This window comes from Zonotrichia leucophrys, chromosome Z, assembly GCF_028769735.1.
Source record: "Zonotrichia leucophrys gambelii isolate GWCS_2022_RI chromosome Z, RI_Zleu_2.0, whole genome shotgun sequence".
Classification (NCBI taxonomy): domain Eukaryota; kingdom Metazoa; phylum Chordata; class Aves; order Passeriformes; family Passerellidae; genus Zonotrichia; species Zonotrichia leucophrys.
Genome location: NC_088200.1, coordinates 36,031,705 through 36,058,570, shown reverse-complemented (window position 1 = coordinate 36,058,570; position 26,866 = coordinate 36,031,705). Strand labels below are relative to the sequence as shown.

Here is a 26,866-nt window from a genome sequence, read left to right as displayed (position 1 = left end):
AATACTCCACAGCATGAAACTGCTCCAATATACTGATCCACAGGCAAGTACTACGACCCTGAAGTGCACGTCAAATAATGACCAGTGTTAGAATTTAATTATCTTAATTTAAAAAGTCATGTTGTGGAACTGTATTCTCTCTGATAATAAAACGACAAATACTGCTGGATTACAGCCTTAGTTTCAAGAGTGTGGCAACACATGATTACATTCAAATACTAAAAACTAATTGTTCAGCAATATTAAGTAAGGGTAAGATATCTGGTTAATGTACATTGTAGATTTTTTTTTACATCTTAATAATTTTAGAACCTGCATCATAGTACAAAGAACAGGCTGATCTGACCTGATCTGGATGTGTATTTTTCCATTTCTGACTTAATTTCTTCAATACACACTACAGAAGAACTTATCCATTTCTCCACCATGCCAAACAACTCTTTTTTGCTTGACCAGGATATCAGCACTTCACAGAACTTCAATATATACACACATTTTCATTTCACATCAACCCATCCATGGCTGGTTCAGATAACTCAGAGGCCTACACAAATTTGTACAAAGGATGTGAATACCAAAGCTAATTGTCCAGGAAAATCCTGTATTTCAAGGAACTTCCACATGCCACACCAGTAGCTGCTCAGTGTCATTATCTCCTAGGCATTTACTCCCTTTCCTTTCCTCCCTATCCTGCTGCTCTTTGGCATTTTCCTCTCCAGAACAAAATCACCTCAGGCCTTTCACATATGACTAAGTATTCCTAAATACATCTGCCTCTATTTAGAATGTCCATTTCCCATTTAGCTGAAATTTCCCACCAGTCTTGATTTAACTACTTGATTGAGACACACACCAAAGCCAAATAGTACTAATTGCCACATGACCTAAATAAACCCTGACCTAGTTAGGACTTATAAGTCTTAGTTTACTCAGGTAATTTTTTTAGTAGCAACTAAGGCTGACAAGATACTTTATAAAATCACAAAAAAATAATTATTCAATTAAATGCCCATCATGTCATGCTACACCAGATTGTTTTCCAGTCTCAGACAGTTGGAAACAATATTTATCCAAGCAATCAGCAATTACTACAAATTTACTGCTAGTGTTTCTGCCCAAGGCATGGTCTTATGGTTTAGCCTTTTTAATAAAAACTTTCAAAAACTAACACCCATCAGTTCCCATTCAACTTAACCAGCAACAAGCTCAAGCAAACCTAAGAGTAGATACCAACTGCAATTACAGCATTCTTTTACCATAAGCAGGTATCTTAGCAGGATAAAATTTTGACACAGTAGCTAGAAAAAAAGTAAATCCAAACTTTATTTCATCTATACCACTTCTCTATAATATCATATCAACTGAGTAAAAAATACTGTTAGATTTCACATTGTATAAAGTGTAAAAGAAACACATCAATATATTGTTAATGTCAAGATGATTTTTTGAAAGTCTGCTTTGCAAGATATGATTCTTCATGCTACTAAGAACACTTCTCTAGCACTGACATCTTCAACTAAAAAGACATATCTTTATAATAAAACTTAGAGTTTTGTAGGGTTTGATGTTTCTGTGAAAAAATTCATAGGAAAGTTTTGCATGTGTTTTAATTGATAAGCACATGAAGCAGTTTCTGTTAACCTGTCAATCTCTTTTTAAAAAATGTCAATTTGTACTTCGTCTCACAAGCACCGCATCATTAATGGTGGTCAGCATCACGCTATAAATAAAACAGAAATACTACTAGAGTGAGGAAAGGAGGCCGTTCAACTAACCGTATCTTTAAAATGTGGAGTAAGATTTTTATTTTTAGTGGTTGATTACTGGATACAAACATGGCAGTCTCTCTTCAGACTACAAGGGAATGAGAAATTTAAAATTGAGATCTGCCAGTTTAGCTCTTTCATGTACAGTGTTCTTGTTCATTTTGTAAACTAAAAGTAACACATGTTTCCATCTGTCCTAATTTATAAAATGAATTTTTATTAAGTTCTTTACACAACAATTTACTACTACTTAGGAAGGAAAAAAATCTAAGACAATTCACTAAGCTGTCACTCAGACAGACTTCCATTTTCTATCTTCTTGCTTTTCCTGAGCTCCAGATATTCATAACAGATACTCAACCCCCACACCTTTTAGAAATTCATTCCAAATCTAAATGGCTGGCTTGCAATTTTATATTAATATAAAATGTCATTACTGCCTTCATTAAGCAACTGTGCTTTCCAATTTCTGAAAAAAAAAAAAGCCCCAACAAACATGTTTACTTGAAAGTATCTCCGCTATGCAAACTGAATTTATCGCACAGTCCTAGTTCAGGCATTTCCATAGAGTGTCTAATTGTCTCTTTACAACACAATAAAAAAGCAAAGTACACCAAAAACCCCAAACTACAAACCAGCAGCAAGTTTCCATAAAGGTTTTGATAAGCATATATACCATTGCATATAACCAAAGCCAAGGAAAACCATTGCATCACAGTTACTGCATATGGTTTGAGCAACTAAAACCAAAAAGATTTTTCTACATAAATAATATACACAGGAAAGAAGATAAGTATCAATCACTGGATTAAATCAACATGGCAAATATAGATTCTATCAGTAGAAAAGCTGAAGTTTTAAGCCGGAACATAAGCTTCTGGAACTCTTCCTGTGTAGCTAGTCACCTCTAGGGACAAAAAATACAAAGTTCACACACAGCTGAGTTTAAGTACTCTTAAAATTTTACCAAGCATTACATTTCTCTAAACATTTTTTAATATCCTCCATATACATTCATGCAGAAGAGCTACTCTGACCAGGCAAAACCCCCTAGAATTAATCAGATAAACACTTTGTTATTAAGAATTCTATAAAGAGATTTGAGAATCTATTCATATAAATTCCTACCATGATTAAATCAATGTTGGCCTTCCTCTTAGATTGCCTGAAGTGGGGGCAGAGCATATAATTTTACTCTTGATTTATCATGCTGTGACTACATGAATTAGTGCAAGTCATTCTGTAAGAAGTGACACAGCAATGGCACTGTAAGAACAGACACAGCAATCAAAGCAAAGACAGCACAAGCTTATGAACCAGGTTGCCTGAAAGTTGGACTTCCGGATCTACAGGGCATTTTCTTTTGTTCTTTTAACAACAGACCCAAACCTTCCACTCCACAACCATGCCCCAAGGACCCACATCTACAAAACTGGTTAGAATGAACATCCATTCTAACCTTGTACACAGAATTCCCCACTCGAAGTCTGACTGAAGAATGAAGGAATTCCAAAACTTTAAGATAAAGAAGGGTATTCTTAATAAAGACCAACTGGCACTGACTACCATCAACAGCACTAATTTAGTATGCACAGATTAATATAACAAAGCTTAAGTTTGTCCATATATGAACTTTCTATAATATGCATAATTTCATCTCATCCACTGACCATACAGCAGAACTTTCATCTTCAGTTTCAGCCTCCAGCCTGTTTTAAACCAATTAAACACCTTTGAGGTGTTTTGTCTTATGTGGACAAAAGCAAGTCACCTAGCATCATACACTGACTTTCATCATCCTTCCCCAAACTTAATTCATTTGGCTAGTTCTTTACTTGATGTAATCCAGTGAGTATACAATAAATAATCATCCTTTGTTCACCTATTCCAGAGAAATCAGCTGTTTTCACTCACAATAGTCTAACCAGATCCCATATTTTTCATTCAATGACAGGTAACTGTCACATGGCCATACCTGTTCTGGATATATGACAATATAATTTTGCTCTTGAAGCACACGAAAAAGCTATGCTAATAAGCATTAATTTAACTAGTATTCTTTCATCAAATAAAGGGAAGAGATGAGTGTCTTGCAAAATATTCCCGTAAAACTATCTATCAATCCCTACCCACTAAAAAACAAATGATACAACAAGAGCAGAAGCAACTGTGGGGTTCTGCATACAATATTCATATCTCAATTAATACTACAACTTATAATTAGACTCATCTTCATTGCTGAAAGTACAGTAATACTGCTCAGTGACAGCAAACTTCCAAATTTATGCTTGTATGTTAACAAAATGTGATCATTTTATAGTAACAGTAGAGTTAACTATGCACAAAAAAACATTACATTCCTCATCGGATTCAAACATGCATACCTAATCCAAGCGCCTAAAAGAAGGCTTCATGAAAATCCAGCTACCCTTTCCTACAAGAGAACATTACAGTTATCAACACCATCTCATACTACAGAAAACTTAACTGAAATACAACAGGTTAAGACAGAAGTAGTTAATGCGTCTGACTCTGGATCAGCAAGATTAAGGGAAACTGAACTTAGAGTATAGTCAAAGACTGTTGAAAAATATTAAAGATTAAGATATCAACTACATCAAATCAGTGCAAATGAATTAAGCCAATAAGAAGTCTGACATCCCCTCATTACCAAATTAATTACTAATCATTCAGTAAATTGTAAGTTCCACTGAGAGCAAAGGTAGTTTCCACACATTATCATTTCAACACTTATTTTATCAGCCATTGGTGTTTTCCTATGCATTTAAATACATACTGGAAAGTTATAGTTACTGAAGACATTATGAGGATACAGAAGTAAAGATTAATTATGTGCCTCAGGAAGAATGCCTTAAACATTTATCTTTGAGCATAATCAGTTTTTGATTGGAAACTTAAGTTTTAACATGACTACAAAATACAATATTCAATTTGTTACTAAACAACTATCAATGCTACAGAAGCAACAGAAGCATCAATGCTAAAACTCTGGCATTAAAGTACACCCTCTGAAAAACAAAGAATAATTACAAGACAGTTTCAGAAGTATATTTCTATATACTAGAGACATGAAATGATCCAATGGTATTCCTCAGCTTCTAAACAATAACTTTAATTGCAGCTAGATATAACTAACTGGAACTTACTAGCTTTCAGGAATACCATCTACCAACTGAACTGTCAAATACCATTCACAAAGCACGAGCCCGAACAAAAACGGAACTAAAATACACGATTAACCTTTAGAACTGTGGATGCTTTTAATTCTTTCTCCATGTATTCAAGAAGTTCAAGAACTTAAAAACAGATGCATCAATTCAACTCCAAGTAACCAGATCTAACAAGTGCCAGAGAGAAAAAGAAAAAAGGTACCTGTAAGAAGTTCCACTGTTACCTACATCCTAGTCTGAAGACATGCTTGCCAGCTTGCTTCCCTTTTGTAAACTGCCATGTACCAAAACATTCCAGCAGAAACGGTGGTATCCCTATAAGCCCTCACTCCACCACCACAGCTGGAGATGTGCTGTTCAGCATGCCTGCAGATGCCCTTTGGCTACATCCTTGCCAACAGCTTCCTCTCCCTGCCTAGTTGGCATGCTAAGCTCTTGCCTCTTAATAGATTTTTGGAAGTTCTGATCATAGGCTCAACAGACTGCCATAAATACACCTCAGTGAGAACCCATCCTGACAAAGTTCTAGAAGCACAAACAGTTCAAAAAAATAAAACACGTTACATGAACTGTTTAAATTTTTAGATTACTACAATCCTTGCCAGACATCTAAATGTAAAAAACTCCTTTTCTTCACACACTTTTCTCCAAAATATATTTGGTTGATGTAATCAATTCAGTCTTTTTTTTTTTAAACCAAAAGGTGTTAAATAAAAATCTCTTTGTAAGCTGATTACCAGAAAGGAAGAATACTTCTTGTTCGTCATCCTTAATTCAACTCGAAAAAATTCCACATATTTGGTGGAATAAGAACACACATGCTAAGATTTAACACTGCTACTTTAGTTATTTGTGTGCTATGTGGAAGTCGGGCTGTTTTTACTCTAAATCACATAACTGGACAGACTATTTAACCGTATTGCAGAAAGATTACAGCACGCTTTTTGATAACTATTAGTCATAATGTTATTATGTACTGTATTGTAATGCTAAAAGCCAAAAAAGGAGATTTTTTTCTTTATCTTTTAAGGCAAATTAATATTTTTGATTTTTCATGGAGTCATAAATGTTGGGAAAAAACTCTAATGTTATCAAGTCCAACCATCAACCCAGCACCACCACATTCACCACGCCATCAAGTGCTATATCCTCACCTTTTTTGACACTTGTAGGGATGGAAACTCCACTGCTACCCTGGGCATCCTGTTTCAATGTTTTACAGCCCCTTCTGTAAAGCATTTTTACTGTGTAATCTAAACCTCCCCTGAGACAACCTGAGGGCATTTACTCTCATCCGTCCACTTTGAAGAAGTGACTGAAATACAACTTGCTAAAACCTCCTTTCAGATAGTTTAAGAGGACATAAGGTCCCCCCCTCAGCCTCCTCTTCTCCAGCCTAAGCAACCCCAGCCCCCTCAGCCACTCCTCATAACACTTATGCTCATTTATGCAGAGGTTCTTTACTCTCACTAGTCTATTCCAAACCTTCTTTTAGCATTTGACAAAAACAGCAACACACTAACTTGTTCAGAGAAAGAAGAACAGAGAAGAACATTTGTTCACAGAGACGAACATTTTCTTTTGGAAATCTACAGGGTTGTGCTCAGAAAGTCAAGAACCACATTCAAAGAACCACTACCCTCTTTCTAGAGCAAAGATTGTGAAGGATGATACCTCCTCTGGGAAGCTGGTTGGGGGTCTTAAATTGACCATGTAAAAAACTTTGCACCCTTCAGAGCCAGACAGTCTATCCACCCACAAAACCCTCTAGTGTAAGAAGTGAAAAGTTGCTTGCTGAAGCCCCAAATTAAAAGAGTTTGTTTTAGCATTAGGAATTCCTTGCCCTGCTCCACAGTGTTCCACTGATGCCACTGCCATAAGCAGATGACCTTAAAGAATTTGCCATACCCATGTTTGTTTTCTCCAGACACAAATATTTAGCACCTCAAAACATGAATGATGTCAATAATAAAATTGTACTTACTGTAATCTCAGCCTTGCTCAGACAGATAGAGCCTCTGCAGCCGTACTCAGTTTCATCTTCAGACTTGTAATAACTGAGTGTGTTGCTTTTCAGAACTACCCATCGATCCTGCCACCCATGAATATAGTTGGTCCACTGTAAAAAAATTTTCCAGAGATCAGCCAACAATAAGACAACAATAAAAGAACGATGGATGTTTTCTAGGCTTTTGAGTACCTGAAGAAACAGGTAACTTATTTTTACAAGCTCTTTCTAAATGAGAAACTTTTTTCTCCTCAGAGCTCCTAGAATAATTTTACAAACTCCCAAAACAACCAAAAACCATTTGTTTTGAAGGGTCAATAAGACAAGAGATGTCTGGACTCCAACTGCACTGCCACGGCCCGTCACAATAAAGGAAATAAACATACTGACAGGGGAGGGGAGAAAAAAAAAAAAAAATGACTAAGGTGAGTTTAGGCACCTGATTTAAAATCTGGAGCTAGGCCAAAAGACAAGGGGAACACGGAATAATTTCTTTTATAGAAAATATGATATAAAGTTATCTTCATATAAATACAAACATGCCATTATCCCACAGCACTGTAAATAACAACTGTAATACCTAGGGGACTCAGTGCTTTATTAATTTAATATTGCCCATAGATACTGCTTTAGGCTTTAATTCTAACTACTTTCACTAAGAGGATACTTGGTTACAGCAGACATCCAATCATGTTTTTGCTATTCAGATTTTTCTAGGGACTCCACATTCACATAATGAACAAAATCAATATTCTGGGAAAAAATTCTGGATTAGTTCTAGAGACATCTAGTAAAAAGTGACCGAAAGTTCTGATTACTATTCTTACATTTGCAACATTTCTTCTGACTACACTTTGTAGAATCATATGAACTTTATAGAATCATCTGACACTAATAGAAAATCAGGACTAACCAATAATTCTGACAATACACTGATACTTATTAATCAATCATGGTGCAAATGTCATACATTTGACAAAAATAGAAACAAAAGCATTGGAATCAATCTTATCATACAAGCATTTATTTGACAAGTGTTCTTTCATGAAAAATTCTGGTTAACATTTAAGTCTATCCATCATTCATTATTTTGTAATCTAAAAAATGAGGGGGAAAAGTCAACTAAGAGTCTCATTGCCACTTTGTACTACATACATTAGTTAATACATACTCCATATTTACATGTTAACTTCAGTAATAAGATGACGAGGTCTAAAGAAAACAATTACAGCTAAGAAATTCTTAACAATTTTCAAATGTAGGCAAGATCTTGATTTGCTCTTAAAATATAAAGCCCTTTTTCATCTCTTAATACATCTAAATGCTAAGGCAGCATTACTTAAAGAAAGCCTCAAGTGTGCTTGGTGCATGAAGTGGTAGCACAAGCAGTCAGAGGTGTATTATTTCTTGCCTTCCTCTTTTCCTATCTCTCATGTTCCCAACTCCTCCCAAGATCTGCAAGGCAGAGTCCAAAGTTATCTTGGGGAAAAAAAAAGCCCAAAGAAAACGACCTTTTGTTCTCTGAAAAGTTAAGAGACATAGCAGTGAATCTTGCAATCTGCTGTTGCAATCTTGCATTGCTGTTGCAATCCACATGTGCCATCCTTTAAGTATATTTGGGAAGGCATGAGGTTTTGACAGGGAAAAGACCAGTGTTTTTCCAAGCATCTAGATTCTCATGCTTCCTGAAAGTCTCTTCCACTGAAGTTCTTTCTTTGTATCCACCTTAAAATCATTAGCAGGAAATACAATGGAAAAAAGAGTTGCAAAACATTTCAAAAGTCCAGCAGGATACACTCCTAACAAGTTTCTCTTACCAAATTCCTCCATTACCTTCACAGTTTTTCTCTTTAGTGAAGGCAAGAACTACTAAAACTACTACTCACACAGTGAACCGCAGCCCACTTCTATGATCTCAGAATTTAATTATACACAGTAAGATATTAAAAATAGGTATTTCCTTAGTAGAAAGTTCAGTATGCTACCATGCCATTTAAATTAGTTTACCTTAATAATTACTGAGGTATCAACTAACAAAAGGTAACCTTACCCCTCAATCATATTCATTGAGACAGGTTTCGTCATACTTGACTATTCAGATTAAATTCCGGGTTCTCATGGGAAAGATACTCTCTGCTACACTCAGCATAATCATCCACAAAAGTAAAAAGTTTGCACATACCTCGGCTAGAATGTCTGTAGGTATGGCTTCACCTGCTACACCACTAAGAAAAGCACCTGGACTTTGTATTTAATTTGCTAACATAAAAATTAATTACATCCCATAAATTACTTCCCTTCTAACGATGGAAGCATCTTACCCAAGGAAAACTTTGCTGTGAAAAAAGCAAACAAAACAGCAAAACACCAAACAAAAATCTCTTATTGTAACTAACACTATCTCACATCCATCTCATCCCCTCCTTTCACCATCTACTATTAGGTAAGATCTTACAAACGAGAGCAGAGATCCTGCTCTTCTACTAACCATTCCTCTTATCTCTGGGGTTAGAAACATTTCCAGCCTGGAAGGAGTTCACAAAGTCCCTCACAAAAGTGTGAACTCAGTTATGGCTGTTTTCTACGCATTCAGGGCAGTGTAAGATCTCTGTATCCCGTGCCTCCTACGTTGGCTTGTGCCTAGCCTTACTGCGTAGGACAAGAAAAAAATTTCAAAACATAGTGCTTTAATCTTAGATATTTCAGCGTTATTCTGAATATACTTTCTGTAATAAAAAAATAAAATATCCGCATGAAACTAAGTAATACAATATTCTAAAGTACTTCTGAAAATAAAATTTTCCAGTATAAACCAACACATGCTCGGAAGCCACCTTATTTCCAGCGATAAAAGAGAAAATAACTACGGTTATTTTTAAAAGGGGAAATAAGCCGTATAGCCATTTTCCTTTTCCTCTCCTCCCGTTATCTCTTGTCGCAGGAGTATTTCAATGCCCAGTTTTGATACTTGCACTCAAAGCCGTGCCTGCTCCCGAGGAAACACGACTGGCTGCGGGCACCTCCGGGAGCTCCCGGGTATCCGCGACACTCAGGCCCGGCGCCGCTCCGGCCGGAGCCCGAGGCGCGGGGAGACGCCCTCCCTGCGCGGCTGCCGGAGCCCCGCGCCGTGCGGCCGGCGGGCTCGGGGGGCGGCGGGGACCGCGACCCTGCTCGAAGAAAGGCTCCCCCCGGCCGCAGGGGGCGGCGGGGCTGAGGGAGGGGGCGCCCGGCGCCACCGCGACTCTGCCTGGCAGCGGCTCCGCCGTCAGGTGGCGGTGCCCCGGCCGTGCCAGCGCCGCCCGCGGAGCCGCCCGGCCCCCCCGCCACCGGGCCCCTCGGCCCGAGCCCCCGGGGCGGTCGGGCCTGACAGCGAGGAAGACGGGGGGGCGGCAAGGCGCAGGAACGGGGTAGAGGAGGCTTACCTTGCTGAGCACCCCGCAGAGCTCAACAGGCAGTCCGAGCTCGGTCTCCGGGTCCTCCTCGGAGCCGGAGGAATTCCAGCTCTGGTTGTCCGACATGGAGACCGGAGCCGCAGCCACCGCCGAGCTGGGAAAGAGCCGGAGCGGCCCCCGCCCACAGCAGCCTTCTTCTGCCGAAGGGACCGGAGCGCCGGGCTCTACTCGAGCGGGTGCCGCCACCGAGCGCCGCCCGCCCCTGCCAGCGACCGGCCGGCAACCAGGCTCGCAGCCCCGGGATCCCCTCGCCGCGGCCCCTCAGACCCCGCCCGCGGCCAGAGCCACAACACCGGGACAGCGAGGGGAGGAGGGGCGAGCGCGCGTCCGCCTGCTGGGCACCCGCTCAGCGCGCTCCCGTCGCCGCCATCTTATGTGAGGCGGGCGCTCATCGACAAGCACTCCACCCCGCCGCGGCGCGCCGCGGGAGTTGTAGTCCTGCCCCGCGCGGCCGTGAGTCCGAGCGCCATTGCCCCTCCCCCGTGCCGCAGGACGTGCTGGGAGATGTAGTCTCACTCCGACGGAGCGCGGCCGCCATCTTGGTTTCGTCGTTCCGGTGCCGGCAGCATCGCCTCAGTGCCCCCGGGGGAGGGGAGCTCCTCTATCAAGGGCGACGGTGTTGCCCGGGGCGATGTTTGCTTTGTCGTTTGTGCAGAGGTATTCGCTTTATCTTTAGCGAGGCGAAGGGTCTCTCCGGCTCTGCCCGCTTTCAAGGGCGAGGAGATATAGCCTCTCTTGCTCGCCTCAAACCAGCGGGACTCGGAGGACAGTTGAGGGGGCTGAGCGCCAAGTTTTTCCCTAATCAAATATGGTGGAGGCGGCGGGAAGGGGCGGGAGGGGAACGAGAGGGAAGGGCGAGCCGTTCGGAGCCGTCCGGGCTCTGCCTCCCCGGCGCCGCGCAAGGGTGGGGTGGGCAGGGCAGAGCAGGGCAGCCGTGACGGGTCAGCGCTTCGGCTGCCAGCTTCTACGCGTGTCCTGGCTTCCATTTATTAGACTGCTTTCGTAGTTTGCGGAGAGAAACGGTGATTTTTTTTTTCCCCCCCTCCAACTTAGTCTGAACTATGTGTTTTCGTCGATAGTTATGGGTGGAGATGTATTTGCAGGATGGGGAGAAAAAACCCCATCTGTGCTGTACCTGTCACTTCATGGTTTATGAACAGCGAATATAGTGATTTGGGAAAGACTTAAGGTTTGTACTAACTCATGTCCTCTCTCCTGATTTCTTGGGCGGGGGAAAAGTGTGTTAAAGAATGTTGGTTGAGGAAATTTCGGGTTGGGAAGATACACTTTTGTTTGTGTTGTAAGAGCAGTGCTGCACAATTCTGTTTTCTCTGATTTCTTCCTTATGACATATTGTGTAATTTTCCCGTTAGGCTGTTTGAAAGTTTCCGTTGAGGATTTTTTTTTTTTTAAGAACATTGTCACACCTACTTATATGCATTCTCTATATACAGCAGTTAAAAGTTAAATAATATTCTTACTGCTCAAAGTCTCAGATATAAAAATAATTACAATGAAGGCAAAACTGAGGATAATTCAAAAGGCAGCATAAGTGTCCTAAATTATTAGAAATAAAACAAAAAAATAGTCACAGACATCTTAATATTTTCATAATCATTGCAATGTACAGGAAAAAAACTTTTACAGAAGTCTACTGTGAGTGCTACTTTAGACAATATGCCAAAACCGAATGTTTTTTGATTCACTACGTGTTTGGGAAGAAACCAAGTGCATTTTTTTCTCCTTAGCGTTCGTTTTTATGTATTGTATTTGTGAAGCAGGCTTTGTAAGTATTGATATGTATGAGAATAGTTTATATGTTGTTGAACAATAGCAATATGTTGTTGAAGTTAGTTGGCATTACCTGTAAAGCCTGTTGTGTTTTCCCAGCTAAATTCAGAATGAACTGCTTTTCAGGAGTAGGAGCTGAAGAGACATGTCTGAGCAAGTCCTTTTAGCAGTGGCAGTAGCATGTACACAGACATTTCCTGTCATGCTTTTTCTATTCACTTCGTTACAGATGAAGCTTGATTTTTCTGTTCCCCCTCCAGAACATTGAATCAATCAAGTGTTACATACTAAAAAGGCATCAGGTAGATATTTTTTCAGGTCGTTTGACAAACATACCCATCCTTTTTAGAGAGAATATTTGTTTTATTGATTAATTGTGGCTAGCATTTTACAAACTTTAAGTGAAAAAGTATTGAATGCTTAAAGGTTTGCATTTTCAGCTTTTCATATAATGCATTGGCTATGCTAGATAATAGATTTTTGTTAACATCTGCCACGTGCTTCCAATGTATCTTGTTTTTCAACACAGTGTCACCAGTTTATCTTCTTCCAAAAGCTGTATTGCAATTGTGAATACCTTATGTAAACTACCCTTTCTTTCCAATGTTCTGACCGTTTTTTAGAAGCATAACATATTGTCTGTCACTCTTAATGAGATAAGGCCATACCCTTTTCAGCAGCCATGGGGTGCAGTGGGAGTAGATTTGCAAAGGACTGGTTTAGTGCTGAGGAATTGAAGTTCTTACATACGTTTTGAGAGGTGTTTTTTTTCAGACTACAGTAGTTTGATCCCTTGGAGGGCATTACATTAACAATTGTAGTTTAGCAGGTGTGCTCTGGAAAATCAGTCTTCCCGTTATGTATTATTATAAAAGAATCAGGTTTGCCTGTGCCAAGACCAATCTAGGATACAAACCAAAGCATAGAACATGTAGAAAATCATACTGGTATCCAGATGCACTTTCTCCTCTTTAGCTTCTTCTATACCTTTTTCACTGAACCGTTATTTTGTGATTTATTGCTGTGTTTGTTCTTTCATAGCAAGTGTCCCTGTACTCAGTCTGTACCCCTTCTAGAAGTTTGCAAATTGCTGTATTAAATGTAAAAACCTCACCTTTATTAGAACAGCGTGACAGATAGTGTTCTGTATCAATGTTGTGTATGCTACTTGTAGTACCAAAATCGGGAGCGCTGTGTTTTGCTGCTTGGAATGTCAGTCATAATGAGCACTGTCAAGTGGGTAACTTCATGAATACCTATTTTTTTCTTCTCCCTTTTTATGTATCTTTTTTCCACTCCCATAACTTCTATTTTAGGGTGTTAATTTTATGTTTTTAAAACAGAATCCTCACCACTTTCTTGTGTGTTCATGCTTAGCATTCTGTTCGTTCTGAAATTTAAGACTGTTTTTCTTAGGAGGATCCTTAAAGGAACTTTGTTATGCCACAGTGTATTGCCTAATAGCATAGACTCACAAATACTAATGATTCAGATGCTTTATTCTAAACCAGCTTTGCTCTCTGTGAATCACTGTATTAGGCTTTTATTTCTAAGTTAAAAAAGTAAAAAAAGAAAGGTATATGAATCTGTTGGCACTAAATATGTCTGTAGAAGCCAGGTTGCAGATAACTACACTACCTCTGGTGTGGCTTTTACTGATGAGTGTTCAGTTCCTTCATTATTTTCTTTATGGATTAAACTACTAAAGCCTTTGTTTTCAGTAATCTAGAAGTGCAAGGAAAACTTAGTTTAAGACTTGAGATAAATCTTTGAATTGAAAAGGTCATTTAAAATACTGGGTACAGGCAGAAGATACCATGGTTCTTTACTCTTCAAATAAACGTACATGTTCTAAAGACATGAGTATTTTTTTGACAGAGAAACTGAAAGGTTTCTTTTGACAGAGAAACTGAAAGCAGAATTTAGAACAGAATTGCTTTGCATCTTGCCTACAGAAAATTGATAGGCGGTTAGTATTCCACTTCTTTTACTTGGGTTACTCTTCACATAAGCAAGGAAATATTCAGACAGTTTGGTGAATGGCATAAAATATTTTGACATTTATTTTTTAATATTGTCAGAAGCAGTGTCTATTAACTGTTTACTTTAAGTATAAATTATTTAATGTTTAAAAAGGTGGATTTGCCTGTAATTTGTTACATCTAAAAGTCAGTGAGTATACAGAACCTTGTTTTTTCAGGACTAATTCCAGGTGCTTGTATGGGATTTATCTTTTTGTAAAATGCTGAGTCATCTGCTGCTTTAAAAGTTCTCTCATTTCATATGTGTCAGCTTGAGCACTTGGAATTTTCACTTCCATGAATTTGGCCCAGTTTTGTCTTCAGTATTAATTTATCATGTGCTCTGGCTTATTACATTTGTAAAGATACTACATCTTTATTGAAAGATTCCTTTTTCTAAAGAACTTGTTTGTTTTATATTTTGAGAGCAAGAGAATAGTGAAACAGTAGTTTTGAGCAGACTAGCTGGGAATCTATGTGGTTAACACCATGTATGTTAATGTATATGTATTAAATGACAACATTCTTGTGCACTTCCTCCTGCCAGGTTTTTTCTTGTAAATCATTACAGGATTAGAACTGGCAGGAGTTTTTCAGGAAGCCAAGCCTCTAGTAAAAATCAAACCCCCTGTGGCTAATAGGGGTTGAGCAGATAGTTAGAAGGACAGTCTGATATGCTTTCCTGAACATGCCTTTAAGTAAAGGAATCTCTGAAATATATAAATTGAGAGAAAATAGGAAGTTTATTGGGCTCTTGCTACAGTAAATGATGTATCAGATCTTGATGCAATGTTTTTGGCGGGTTTTATGAGTTTTACAGAAATTAAGAAAAATATTTAATTTAGATGCTTGTTTTAGGCATCCTGAGGATAATAATTAAAAGATAATTTGGGAAAGAGTCTCTAATATTTGTGTTGCTATTTGCAACATTTATTCAATTCTTTTTGCATAACATGGAGACTTACTTAGGATAATTAGGGTGTAAAAGACAGTCCTTTATGTCTGTGCTATATGTTTTGATTCTTTTGTTCAGGTTTTGAGCTCTGGGCTCAGTTGACAATTGTGTCTCCTAGTAACTTCTTTGCAGCTCACATTGTCATGAGAATATGCAATAGCAAACATATCAGAATTGATGTTATTTAAAAGGACAGGTACACAACTTACATGCACTGAGCAATAACTCAGTATGCAAATAAATTATTTTTCAAGCTTTTCCATACTGGTGTCATTTTCCAGCCTTAATAGTTCTTCCCATGTTGTTAACATGGTCAACAAAAGATGAACTGTTAACATATTTTGAAAATGTTAATAATGTACATAATAGCACTACGCCTACTGAACTGAATATTCTTATATACAAATATAAGACTATTATAAATGTATACTTTGCATTGTTTATATTTATATGCAAAATGTATATTTTGCATTATTTTATTACATGGAAACTGTAATTTAAAGGCATTTAACTTTTCATACTGTATACAGCGTTTATGTTGCTGGAATTGGAAGATTTTAAGGAAGACAAGCTGGAAGAGTTGCACAGGATCAAATACAAGTAATTTCCTTTAGGTTGGTTCAATCAACTGCTAAAAAAGTGCTATCTCTGAATGAAGGTAAAGGCACTTGAAATTAAATTGTTGCTCTAATTTTATTGCTGTTTCTCTTGACACTTTCAAATACTATATAACCCTGTCTTAATAGTTTAGTTTCTGTGCCTGATGCTAGAAGAGCTTGATTACAGTTTAATTAGTGATCTTTTCCCACTTGTAGGCATGCCAGCTTACTCATGGAACTTTCTGCACCATAGTAATGGTATTTTGTGGTTCTTCTCAATGTTTTTTCTTGTTTGTTGGTTTGCTTTACATTAACCGTTGACACTCACTGCCAAAGTCTTTACATTTAGAAATCCTTCCCTAGCAACTGGAAAGTTATCTCTTTCCACTTACATATGATTTTCCTGCTTCCCCTAATTCCTCAGTCACAGGAATAATAGGGTTTTTGCTACATTGCTAAAGACTGCCTTCACAGATTCCTCTGGTTTCACACACTACTTGCTCACTGTGAAACTGAGGGCGATGTCATCTTTTGTATGAGAGGAAGCAGCTTTGTCTTGCAACAGCTTCTTGAGGTAACAGCATGCCAAAAGTATGTCACTCTGTGTAGACTGTTTCGTTAGATTCTAGTCCCTTACCCACTTTTTCCAAATATTTTTAGTGAAAAAATTGTCACCACTAGCTCAGTGTTTTCTCTATCCTAATTGAAACAGTTACAACGTTTCTCCATTGACATTGTTCACATTTTGCAGTTTAAAACTCTGCTGCTTCTCTGTTACATTTGATTTTTTTCATTTTCACCTGTGGCAAATGAGCACTGATTTTATCTGACAGTTCTGTATCAGTTGTCTTATTGTAGCCATTGTGATTAATTTCAGTGTGTTAAATATTTTATGGATTTTTTTTTCAGACCTGTTAATTTGAAACCAAGGTAATGTTCAGGTTCTCTTCATATTAAGCAGGTGGAAATTGTATCACCTGTTATTCATGTTTTCCTTTCTGTACACCTGTAAGCTCTGGTGGACATCAAATGTCATGTCCTCAGATACATATTTTCTTCTTAATTTCTGCTAAGATATTATTTGATATTTATACTTTTTCTTATCTGAGTCTAGCAATATATTTTGTTCCACACAATAAGCTGAAAAGATGAAATATACCAGGTGATCACCATTTATGAAACTTTATAATGACAATTATTTTTTCCATCACTGTGATTATCATGGTAATTTTTTTTTATTGTTAGATGTGTAACAATGAGATAGAGAAGACTTTCTTTTGACTAACATAAATTAGTTTTTAAAGCCTCAGCTATAAACGGAACCTTTTAAGAGTGCTCTGAATGAGGAAGGGGAAAGATTTGTACATGTTAGGGAGAAAGACACTTTTAGGAATAAGGAACAGCTAAAAACATTTTGAGAAGCAATCTTGTGTTCATTCCTGTTTCTTGAAGGCAAGGATGATAAAAGAAGCAGGGAGAATAGTGAAGGGATATTTACTTTGATGAAAATATTCCTTGGAAATGTTGCTCATTACTTACCAGAGATTGCCAGTAACAGTGGAATTACTGGGAGCTAGTTTATACAGGGGTGCTTATAAGCATGAGATGAAATTTGGAATGTTGTTTGGGATGCAGTGCTTTTTGCTTTATTTGAAGTCTGGCAAACCTGTTCTGATAAATGTGTATGTTAACTGTAAGAGATTGTCCTACTGCAGCTGAAAAAATCTTTGAAAATGTTCAGCGTTGTAGTCTTTTATTTGATAAATATACAAGCTGTGAAGCCACTCCTATTCCCAGAAGCTCAACTGCAACTAAAGGATTAAGAGCAGGGTCCTGATCTCTACATCGATTTAAGTTCTTTGTAATACAATGCACTGTATATAAACACAGCATTATGTAACTGATCCTGCATTTTTCATCAGACACTATAAACAGTAATGTGAATTAATAGCATATCATTGAAATTCAGATATTTTTGACAGAACATTTTTTGTAAACATGGGTTTCTTTAATATCTTGTCTTTAGTTGGCTAGTATGTTTCAGCAGAAGGACCTCAGGAAAATATGAATGTTGCCATCATTATTTTTTAGAAGTTATTCATGTGGTTCTTTAGTAAAGAAATTCACATCTAAATGCAAAACCACATAATGACCTTCTTGTTTTTGGTTGCTAATGAGGCCCACTTAAGTCCTGGCACGGGAAAGGAGCATTTAAAGGAAAAATGACACTCTTAGATTTGTGTATTTTGTGATTAAGAAAACTGGTGTATTTGCCTAAAAGGGTGGGGCTTCTCCAAATAGCGAGGGTTCCTGTCATAGGCAGCAGTGTAAAGTTGACGGTTGAATGTCCATTCTGCATGACAGTAAAACTGGAGTGGTTTATGAGTCAGTGACTTGGGATAGGAAGAAATGGTTTCTGTATGCTTTTTCAGTAATGAATACATGTTAAATAATTTACAGCCTTATCACACTTGGACTTTTTGACAGGGCCTCTTGCAGTATTACAAGGGGTAATGGTTTTACTGAGGAGGATTGGTATAGATCGGATGTGTTTTTACAGTGAGAGTGGTGAGACACTGGCACAGGTTGCCAGAGAAGTGGTGGATGCCCCATTGCTGGAAACATCTGATAGCAGGTTGGACAGGGCTCTGAACAACCTGATGCAGTTGAAGATGTCCCTTGGTTGGAGTTAGTGACTTTTAAAAGGTTCTTTCCAACTTAAACTATTCTGTGAGTCTGCCTGTTTGAATTTGACGAAATAAGACCATTGCTTCATGGTACAGAAGATGAAATTTGCTTTCTTTATTTTTTTGAGATCAGTTAATAACTAAGCAGCTCACCATATAATAAGAGCCTATTGAGGATTCAACAATTTACTTTCATAAAGAACAAAGGAAGACGTCAGAAGTTGACATACCAGAAGTATCTGCATGTATAAGAAATTACAGATGACTGTAGTTGAGTAATAAGGGCTTGGTAAGTTCCACTAGTTGGATACCGTGACACAACACATTAATGGCAAAAAAAAGTACAAATTTTATCCTGAATTAGGGTTTTATTCAAAACTTTTAATTGAAGCCATCTGTTTTTAAAATATGTGTTTTGACACAAACAAGGTCCTGAATTTGAGCTAGAAATTACTGGAAAGGATTCTACAGGTTGACTCAAGCAGGGATGATGACCAAATGAGGGGTGGTTTTCTTCAATTTAAAGATATTGTAATTTTTTTTTCTTTAATGTAATAGGGGGCAGTATTTTGTGTTTAAGGTGGTAATGTTTCATCTGACAGGATAATGCACAGGTATAAATGTCATGTTCATATGTAAGGTATAGTGAATGTCCATTCATATAAAAGTATATAATCCACTTCCTCTAAAGTACTAGCCTTTACTTGAGGCTGCTCTATGCTTATTTCTGTAAGGGAGGTTTTAATGGAAAATGGTTTTAATTTAATAAGAAAAGAGTCTTACTGTATCCAAACACTGATAGAGTTTTATGTAGTTTGATGTGGTCTGTGTGGCAGTTCAGCTACTTTGTAGGAATATAAGTCTTCATATTTACGATAAATAAAACTAATGACGAAATCTAATTATTGTTCAGTTGAAACATAAATATTTTATTACTTTTTTTTCAGATATTAAGTCGTAAAACAGGTACTTGTTTTCAAGAAATACAATGGACAACATGAAAAAAGTTTCTAACAGCTCTTGCAATGACGGACTTCTACTTAGAATGGGTCTTAATGATAACAAAGCTGGAATGCAGGGTTTGGATAAGGAGAAAATCAATAAAATCATCATGGAAGCTACCAAGGTTGGTTTGATTACTTATTTCCTAATGCTTTTTTTGTGGTCCAGTATTTGAAAACCCTCCCGCTCCCTTCCCCAAGTTGTATCCCTCACGTGTGTATATGGATAGTATCTTCTTGGAAGAAATTTATATGTGGGGAGGAAGGAGAAGGGCCATAGTTTAGTGTACTTTAGAGTATTGTTGTATTCATCGACAAGGACATGAAGGATGATAACTGAGTATATGCTTAAGTGCTCCTTTTTTGTCCAAAGCAGTACATAAATACTACAGCATTTGCCAGAGGTAATGGTGGAGGCTGCAGCTTCCTCTTTTTCTCCGCCTTTCCGTTACTTTTGTCCACCCCATCATTAATCAGTCAGCCAAGCAGATTTACTTCTTTTGGTCACCTTCCTGTAAGTGATGAATTTGATGTAATCAAGTTTTTACTGCCTGTCCTTGTGACTGTCTTCTCAGCACTCAAGAGAAGTGGCCAGTAGTGTACAGCTTTATACTAAAGATCACAGAGGCCCTCACAACTCTTCAAGCCATTGAAATACTTGTCATCCTGGTTGTTATTGGAGAGTTGCAATAGAACAGTATAGGGGTAACACTTTATCTGAGAAAGTCAGGGTTTTCTTACTTTTCCTTCCACAAGTGGGTATTTTATTTGGTGTCATCATGGCCCAAGATTATGTGCTTTGACGTTTTCCTCATGCATTCCGTGTTGACTAATATTGCTCTGTAGTGATCTGCAGTGGTGGGGCAGAGGGAGAAAGGAGGAGAGAGAGTGAAAACATGCTGCAAACAGTTCTTATGTAGCAAGCTTTTTCCTTTTTTTGCTTGCAGTTTCACATTGATGATACTTTATAGGCTATCAGACTTTTTATTGATAAGTTGTTTCTTCTTTATATTGTGTTCACTCTCTCTTGAAAGCAGTGCTTTGTCAGACATATCCCAGATAATGATATTTACATAAAATATTTTGCTACAGCTATTACTGTTTCATTTCCTGGTATGAAAGAGAATGAACTGTAAAATAAGCTTTCAAAGCTGACATACAGACATCTAACTACTTGAATATATTGCTATCAAAAAAGTGCAAGAGTTTATAATTGCCAGATACACATCAAAAAATCCAAAAAGAAGCATTGATTATTTTCCTTAAGCTTTTCTATAATCTTTAAAATGACACCTACAGACACTACCCGCAGCTGTACTGCAAGGTTTATGGCATTTCAACTGGGAAATACTGCAATAAATGGAAAAAAAAATTAAAACTTACTTAGGATCTCAAGAATTGTGTTACTTTCCACACCTACATTTGAGTACTCATTTCTTTCAGTGGGTCTCAGCAAGTCATATTTGATAGCATAGGTGAGAAAAGATAAAAGGGCATATCTGATATTCAAAGAAAACACACCCTAATTTTTTTAAATTAGATATTTCTACTAATGAAACGTGATATATTGCAGCTCTGCCATCATATTTTTTATAGTTATTATGAAAGTGGATATTTTTGCTTTTTATATAAATGCTTGAATCTGACTTGTCTATGGCTGAATCCTTGGTATCAGTGACAGTTTGGTGGTTAGACACTTTGACCTAAAGATGTGTTCATTTTTGCAGGTTTTACCAAGAAGTTCAAAATAAGTCTTTTCTTGCAAATATTATTTCACTTATATATAAGTGTAAGCTGTAAGCTAAGACATGTTGCAAGAAAAACATTTTATTTCCTACTTTTGAATTTTTATCTTTTCTACTTCATTATATGCCCTCCTTTCTTTGTTCTGAATCAGGAGGGAAAGTCACATTACACATTCTGTACATGATTATTTTCTTTTTTTACATCTGCTTGTATTCATGCCTTTTTTTTGAAGGAACAATTACATATATGAGAGCAATAGGACATTTTATACTCATTTGGTTTTCATCATCCTCTTCCAAATAGCTTGTAATTCTGCAGTGTCCTTCAAGATTGAATGGCCAACAAAATACTCAACATTACAAGTGAATTTGACTTATACAATGGCATTATATATTTCCATATTTCTTAAGCTATGTGGAAGTCTGAAAAAAATGCTAAAATAAATTTTTATTAGAGTTTTGTACTCCATACCTTGGAGATATTGCAAAGAATAGTTTGATTTTTATCTATTCTTTCAAAATTTTTATTGCCAGGTGTTAGACTAAATAAACATACAAAGTTCTCTTAATAACTCCTTAAACTCCTTGGAGCAGGAGAAATATATGTGTGTCATTTGAAGAGATGTAAAGAACCAGTGGGCTTTTTTGTGTATTTTTATATGAAAATCCAAAGCAGGCATTAGAAACCATCTCTGTGTTTTATGTTTTCTTTATTTAAAGATCAAATATGGTTGCTTAAATACAAGGTAAAGACAAAAAAGAAAAACATAGTGTTTTTGTGATTTTTTTTCTTTCAGGGTTCTAAGTTTTATGAAAATGAACTTAAGAAAGATCAACAAGTTAACCAACGAATTGAAAAAATGATGCAGCTAAAAGAGAAAATTACAGCCCAACAGCTCTTGAAAGCACAGATGCAGGTACTAATCGTCTAATGACTTAGTGGGGTCAATGTTGAATCATAAACATTTTGGTGTGTTCTGATTTATTGCATTAAATTCTGCCAACAGGCACGATGTTAAACTACCATTTGATGTTAGACCTGCAAGGAAAAGTGCACAATATTTTGCTGGTGTCATCTTAATATTAACTTGCTAGAAGAATAGTTTGTAAAATTACTTTGAAATGTTCTCTAAATGAGTGAAATGAAACAAATTAATTCCTATGTTTCCAAGTCTGATGAGTTTGAAGTTCTTTCATTATGATTTGTGTAAAGGTTTGTTAAATGCTTTGTTGATAAGTATCATATCACTATTGTGTTTAGAATTTACATATATTTGTGTTCAGTGGCCTGCAATGGAATGAGAAAGATCAGAGTTGTCAATAATATGCTTTTTTTAAACCAATTAATGAAAATCATCATGACAAGCAGTCACAAGAAATGCATGCGTCCTGAACTAGACAGATGAAGAGGCTATTTTTCTTTTAAAATGCTAAAGGTAGATAGTAGTCTCCAAAGTATTACAGTGTATGTAATGTTAAAAGAAAGGTTGTACACTATACATTAGTAGGCACAACAGAGTTAAAATTGTTTGTAGGAGCTGAATTCCTTTCCATTTTCTTTTGTGCTGTGATTCAGTCTTTAAATGATTGCTTGCTCGTTTTCCTTGACAGGATTCCTGTTTTATTCACTGTGCATAGCAGATAATGTTCACTGAGGGGCAAATTATTCAATATTTACTGTTGTCCTTAATGTTTGATGGGTGGCCCCAAGCTTTATTTGTTGAACTCTAGTCTAAATCCAGTTTTGAATGCAGAATTACTGATTTTCTAATAGAGTTTTTTATTTTGTACACCACATACTGTCAATTCTTAATTCTTGCAATATTCCAGCAAAGTAGACTGATATTTTTTTTGTTTGTAGATGAAGAGCTGAAACGCTTGAAGATTAAACACATCCTTTAATTTTCAGTGCCATTTTGAGGATTAGAGGTTGAGGTCTTTTTGGTGCACAACTATTTTGGTTCAATTCAGGTTTGCAGATCACTTCCATACTTTAGATGCCAGTGTTTCAAATTTGTTCCAAGAAAAGTTCGCCATTCTGAGTGCCTCTGAAAAGTTTGTTGAAAGCCTGTATGTCACAATTGTTTTTAGTGAATCTTCAACATAGATTAATTATGACTCTGCTTGTCCAGGTTTTTATGAGTTAACTAAGGTAGCTTTTAAGTAATATAATTACAGAAAAAATGCTTCTGTTTCTATCCTACCTTCACCAGAGAACTATTTATTTTACCAACAATAGTGTGTCTTATAGAATGGAATACATTAATAACACAAATTTTATAAATAATGTTATTATATAGTTGTGTAATGAAAGAATATAGTAGTGTAGTGCACTGTGTGGAAACAAAAAAATTTCAATTGCTTTGTCTATCTTCATGTTGTCTTTTTCAGAAATTGATTCATTGATATTACAATATAATTTTATGTTCTTTTAATGTTTCTTATGAAAACTGGTTTCTATAGAGGAAAAAAGAAACTTAAGAAGATAAATTCTCTTGTATGCATTTTACTGGGACCTGAGTTTCAAATTCCATGCTTTAAGTCTTTATGCTGCTTGCTGAAATAGCAGACATCTTTATTTCCAATAGATAAATTGCAAAGTCAGCTGTCATACTACATGAGAAATGTCATTAGAGGAGTATAATAGGCACACTTTTTTGCTGGCTAATTTTAGATCTTTGCTGCTGTAGAAACATCTTGAAACATTGGATTTTTGTTCTGTTCTCTCTATGCACATAAACTCTGGTATATGATTATTATTGCCCTCATTCTCCCGGCACAAATTCTGACCATTTTGCTCTCTCCTTTGCTTTCTTTTTATTTGTCATATCCTGAATTTTTCTTTCTTGTCCCACATCCACAGTCAGATCACTATCAGTCCTCTTTACAAAACAGTTCCAGATTCCTCATTGAAATTGCCCCAGAGTCCTCTTTGAAATTTGTGAACTTGAAGCCAGTCTTCTCTCTGTCTATTTGATATTCTAAATACCTTGCCCTTTTTCTGTTTCTTACCTGCCAGCCACATCTCCCCAGGCCTCCACCTTTTGCTTTGCAAATCTTTGTCTTGTTTGGTTTTCTTAATGATTGTTGTGTGTTGTTTAATCATCTCCATTCAGTTATGGATATAGTCAGTTCTTATTATTTTCTCTATTGTTCTTATCTATTGAGTTTTTTAGCTTTTCCTTTTAGTACTGCGTTCTGATAGGAGTTTTTAACTCTTCTTTTTAGTACTACGTTCTGCTAAAATTTTAAGTGGGAAGTATTCTGGAATTAGAAAGGTATCTGTATATCTACCTCTATGAACACAGCATGTTCTCATCTTCAAATGAAGTCTTGTTTGTAGGATGGTTAGAGGCTCAGGTATGGTTTCCTAAGCTGCAGTTGATTTAAGTCCTGTAAAACGAAAATGTCTCCACGTACTGGACTTTTGGACAAAATCCTGCTTACATGGTGGCAATAGTAATATGAATAAAATGTAGATTCTGCAACACAATTCTAATGTTGTTTTTGCCATTAGAATGTGTGGAACTCCTTGAGGTTCAGCAGTAATTTGTAATAAATTAAAAAGTGTGCAGCTGCTACCAGAGTTGGAAACTGCTGTACTGATGTTTGCTGTTTTTATTCATCCATGTTGGATTTATCTCGGATGTTTATTCTGTAAATAGTTACCAGAGTCTTGCTTTTATTGACTTTTTCTGTCTTGCTTTGAAAACTTACATATTCTACTGTGGGATAAGAAAAAAAGAACAACTCTTCAAATTGTCTAAAAGTGTTTATAAGGAAAATTAAACTTCTAATTATAATTTGTAGTTTTTGATTGTTTATGGTTTAGTTTGTTTTTTTTAAATCTAGCTTGGAAATATATATTAAAAAGTATCTCTATTGACAAAGGTTTATTGAAAGCAGCTTTTAAAAACTTGTCAGCCTGGCTTGCATGTGAGGAATTACTCCACAGATTTTAAAGAGAGATTTTTTATGTGCCAAGAATTCTCTGAGTAGATCTGGTTGTGTTTGGTTTAGGCATATTACTTGTATCTGTTTCTTTCACTGAAGAGTAATCTTTTTGTATTTCTTATTGGTTTAATGTGATTTTGCTTCATTATTTAGATGTATATGTTAGCTAACCAGTAAGTATGATGTTAGCAATATATTTAGGGAGAAAAGGCAAAACAGAAGTTTGTTATAAATGTGATAAATTTGAAATGCAGAAGTTATGCTACTAGAGCAGCACTTGATACTATCTAATTAAACTATTTGAATTTGAGAGCAACCTAAAAATTATCTGTAAAGCAGAATTTAAAATAAGGATGCTTTTGTTGAATTGTGACATTAATCCTTTTGAATTAGTAATTTAGTGGAAATAATGTAAATACCCCACTTTTGTGTTTGTTTTTTGTTTGTTTGTTTTTTTTTTTTCTTTGAATGTCTTCCCCCTTGTGCTTTTAATTGTCTGAACTAGTTTTCTCAGCCTCAGAGAACATTATGTGCTCTTCTCTATTGAGTAGCCTAGTTTAAGGCTCTGGTCTAGCATTTCATCCCTCATAGCAACTTGGAGAAAAACAAAGAAAAGACTTTATAAATCATTAATCAGCAATTTAAATAAAACATTCCAACCTCTCTTGCCTTGGTTCAAGTGTTTTGAGCTCAAAGATGGTTCTCGTGGATAAGGTTTTTATGTTTTTTTATTAAGCAGTTCTGTTGAGGGAAGTATAAGAGAGAAGAACCATGCAAATTGCATGTAAACATTCGTCTCCAGGGCCATAAATGAATTAGTCAGTCCAGAGACATTTCTGTACTGGTACCCTGATGTCAGGAGAGTGTGTGTGGCCTTGTGCCTGCAAGGAAAGTGAAACTTTGGTTCCTTTTTGCTAATTCCATTTCTTGCTGTGTTACCTTGTTGTGAAGCCTATCGGGGCTTCTTACTAGCAGTAGTAGCCTTTTGTTGTGTAGATTGAGGTTGCCTAGTCAACCTATGGTTAGGTAATCTTATTTTGATAGCACATTCTTTTGGCTTTTTTCTTGTATTTTCTCTTACTTCTAGAATGATGTGTGATTCTGCTGCCACCATGATCATCATAAAAATCCCATGTTAAATATTTAGCAGTTTTTCATGACAGCATGGTTCACACCTCATTCATAGGTCAACAGTATTTCTGGAACAAATGATCTGCATGACTTTTGGTAAAAACACAAGCAATTTAAGCACAATCAAAGTTCTTTGTAGAGAAATCTGTGTCATAACACCATGGAGCTGATGAAGCCATACTGCTCACATAGACATACATCTTTAACATTTGGAGTGAACACACTTGTGTATAGGCTATTCTGATTGCACTTTTCTCAGCAATCGAGCCTTATATGGTTCCTGTGACAAAAGTTGAAGACTTTGCAGCTGTGGCATTTGTCTGTCCAAGTAACTCCTACATATGATTAAGCTGTTTTTCCTGGAAATGGCTGAACACCTGCCTGCCCATGGAAAGCAGTGAATTAATTCCTTATTTTAGTTTGCTTGCATGCACAGCTTTTGCCTTCTGTGATAAATTGTCTTTATTTCAACCCCTGGGTTTTTTCATTTTTATTCTTCTGACTTTTCCACCATGGGGGATTGAGTGGCTGCAGGAGCTCTGTTGCCAGCTGGGGCTAAACCACA

General features: G+C 36.9%; 2 protein-coding genes across 7 annotated transcripts in view; one reads left to right on the top strand and one right to left on the bottom strand.

Moving 5' to 3' along the window:
- CERT1 (ceramide transporter 1) overlaps positions 1-10,859 on the bottom strand; it is an 80,456-nt gene extending 69,597 nt beyond the window's left edge. For both annotated transcript variants that reach the window (XM_064735186.1, XM_064735187.1), the window contains exons 1-2: positions 10,388-10,859; positions 6,942-7,076 (exon numbers count right to left, since the gene is read on the bottom strand). In XM_064735186.1, the coding sequence (XP_064591256.1) occupies positions 6,942-7,076; positions 10,388-10,483 (231 nt within the window). In that variant the 5' untranslated portion in view covers positions 10,484-10,859. The remainder of the gene's footprint in view (positions 1-6,941; positions 7,077-10,387) is intronic.
- A 23-nt stretch (positions 10,860-10,882) lies between these two features.
- Positions 10,883-26,866, top strand: part of POLK (DNA polymerase kappa) — a 34,762-nt gene continuing 18,778 nt past the window's right edge. Inside the window, exons 1-4 of one of the 5 annotated variants that reach the window (XM_064735184.1) lie at positions 10,883-11,074; positions 15,715-15,842; positions 19,418-19,596; positions 22,014-22,133. In XM_064735184.1, the coding sequence (XP_064591254.1) occupies positions 19,459-19,596; positions 22,014-22,133 (258 nt within the window). In that variant the 5' untranslated portion in view covers positions 10,883-11,074; positions 15,715-15,842; positions 19,418-19,458. Of the gene's footprint in view, positions 11,075-11,294; positions 11,607-15,714; positions 15,843-18,603; positions 18,760-19,417; positions 19,597-22,013; positions 22,134-26,866 lie in introns of those variants that run through there. The other 4 variants (XM_064735183.1, XM_064735182.1, XM_064735185.1 and 1 more) reach the window with 4 other exon arrangements.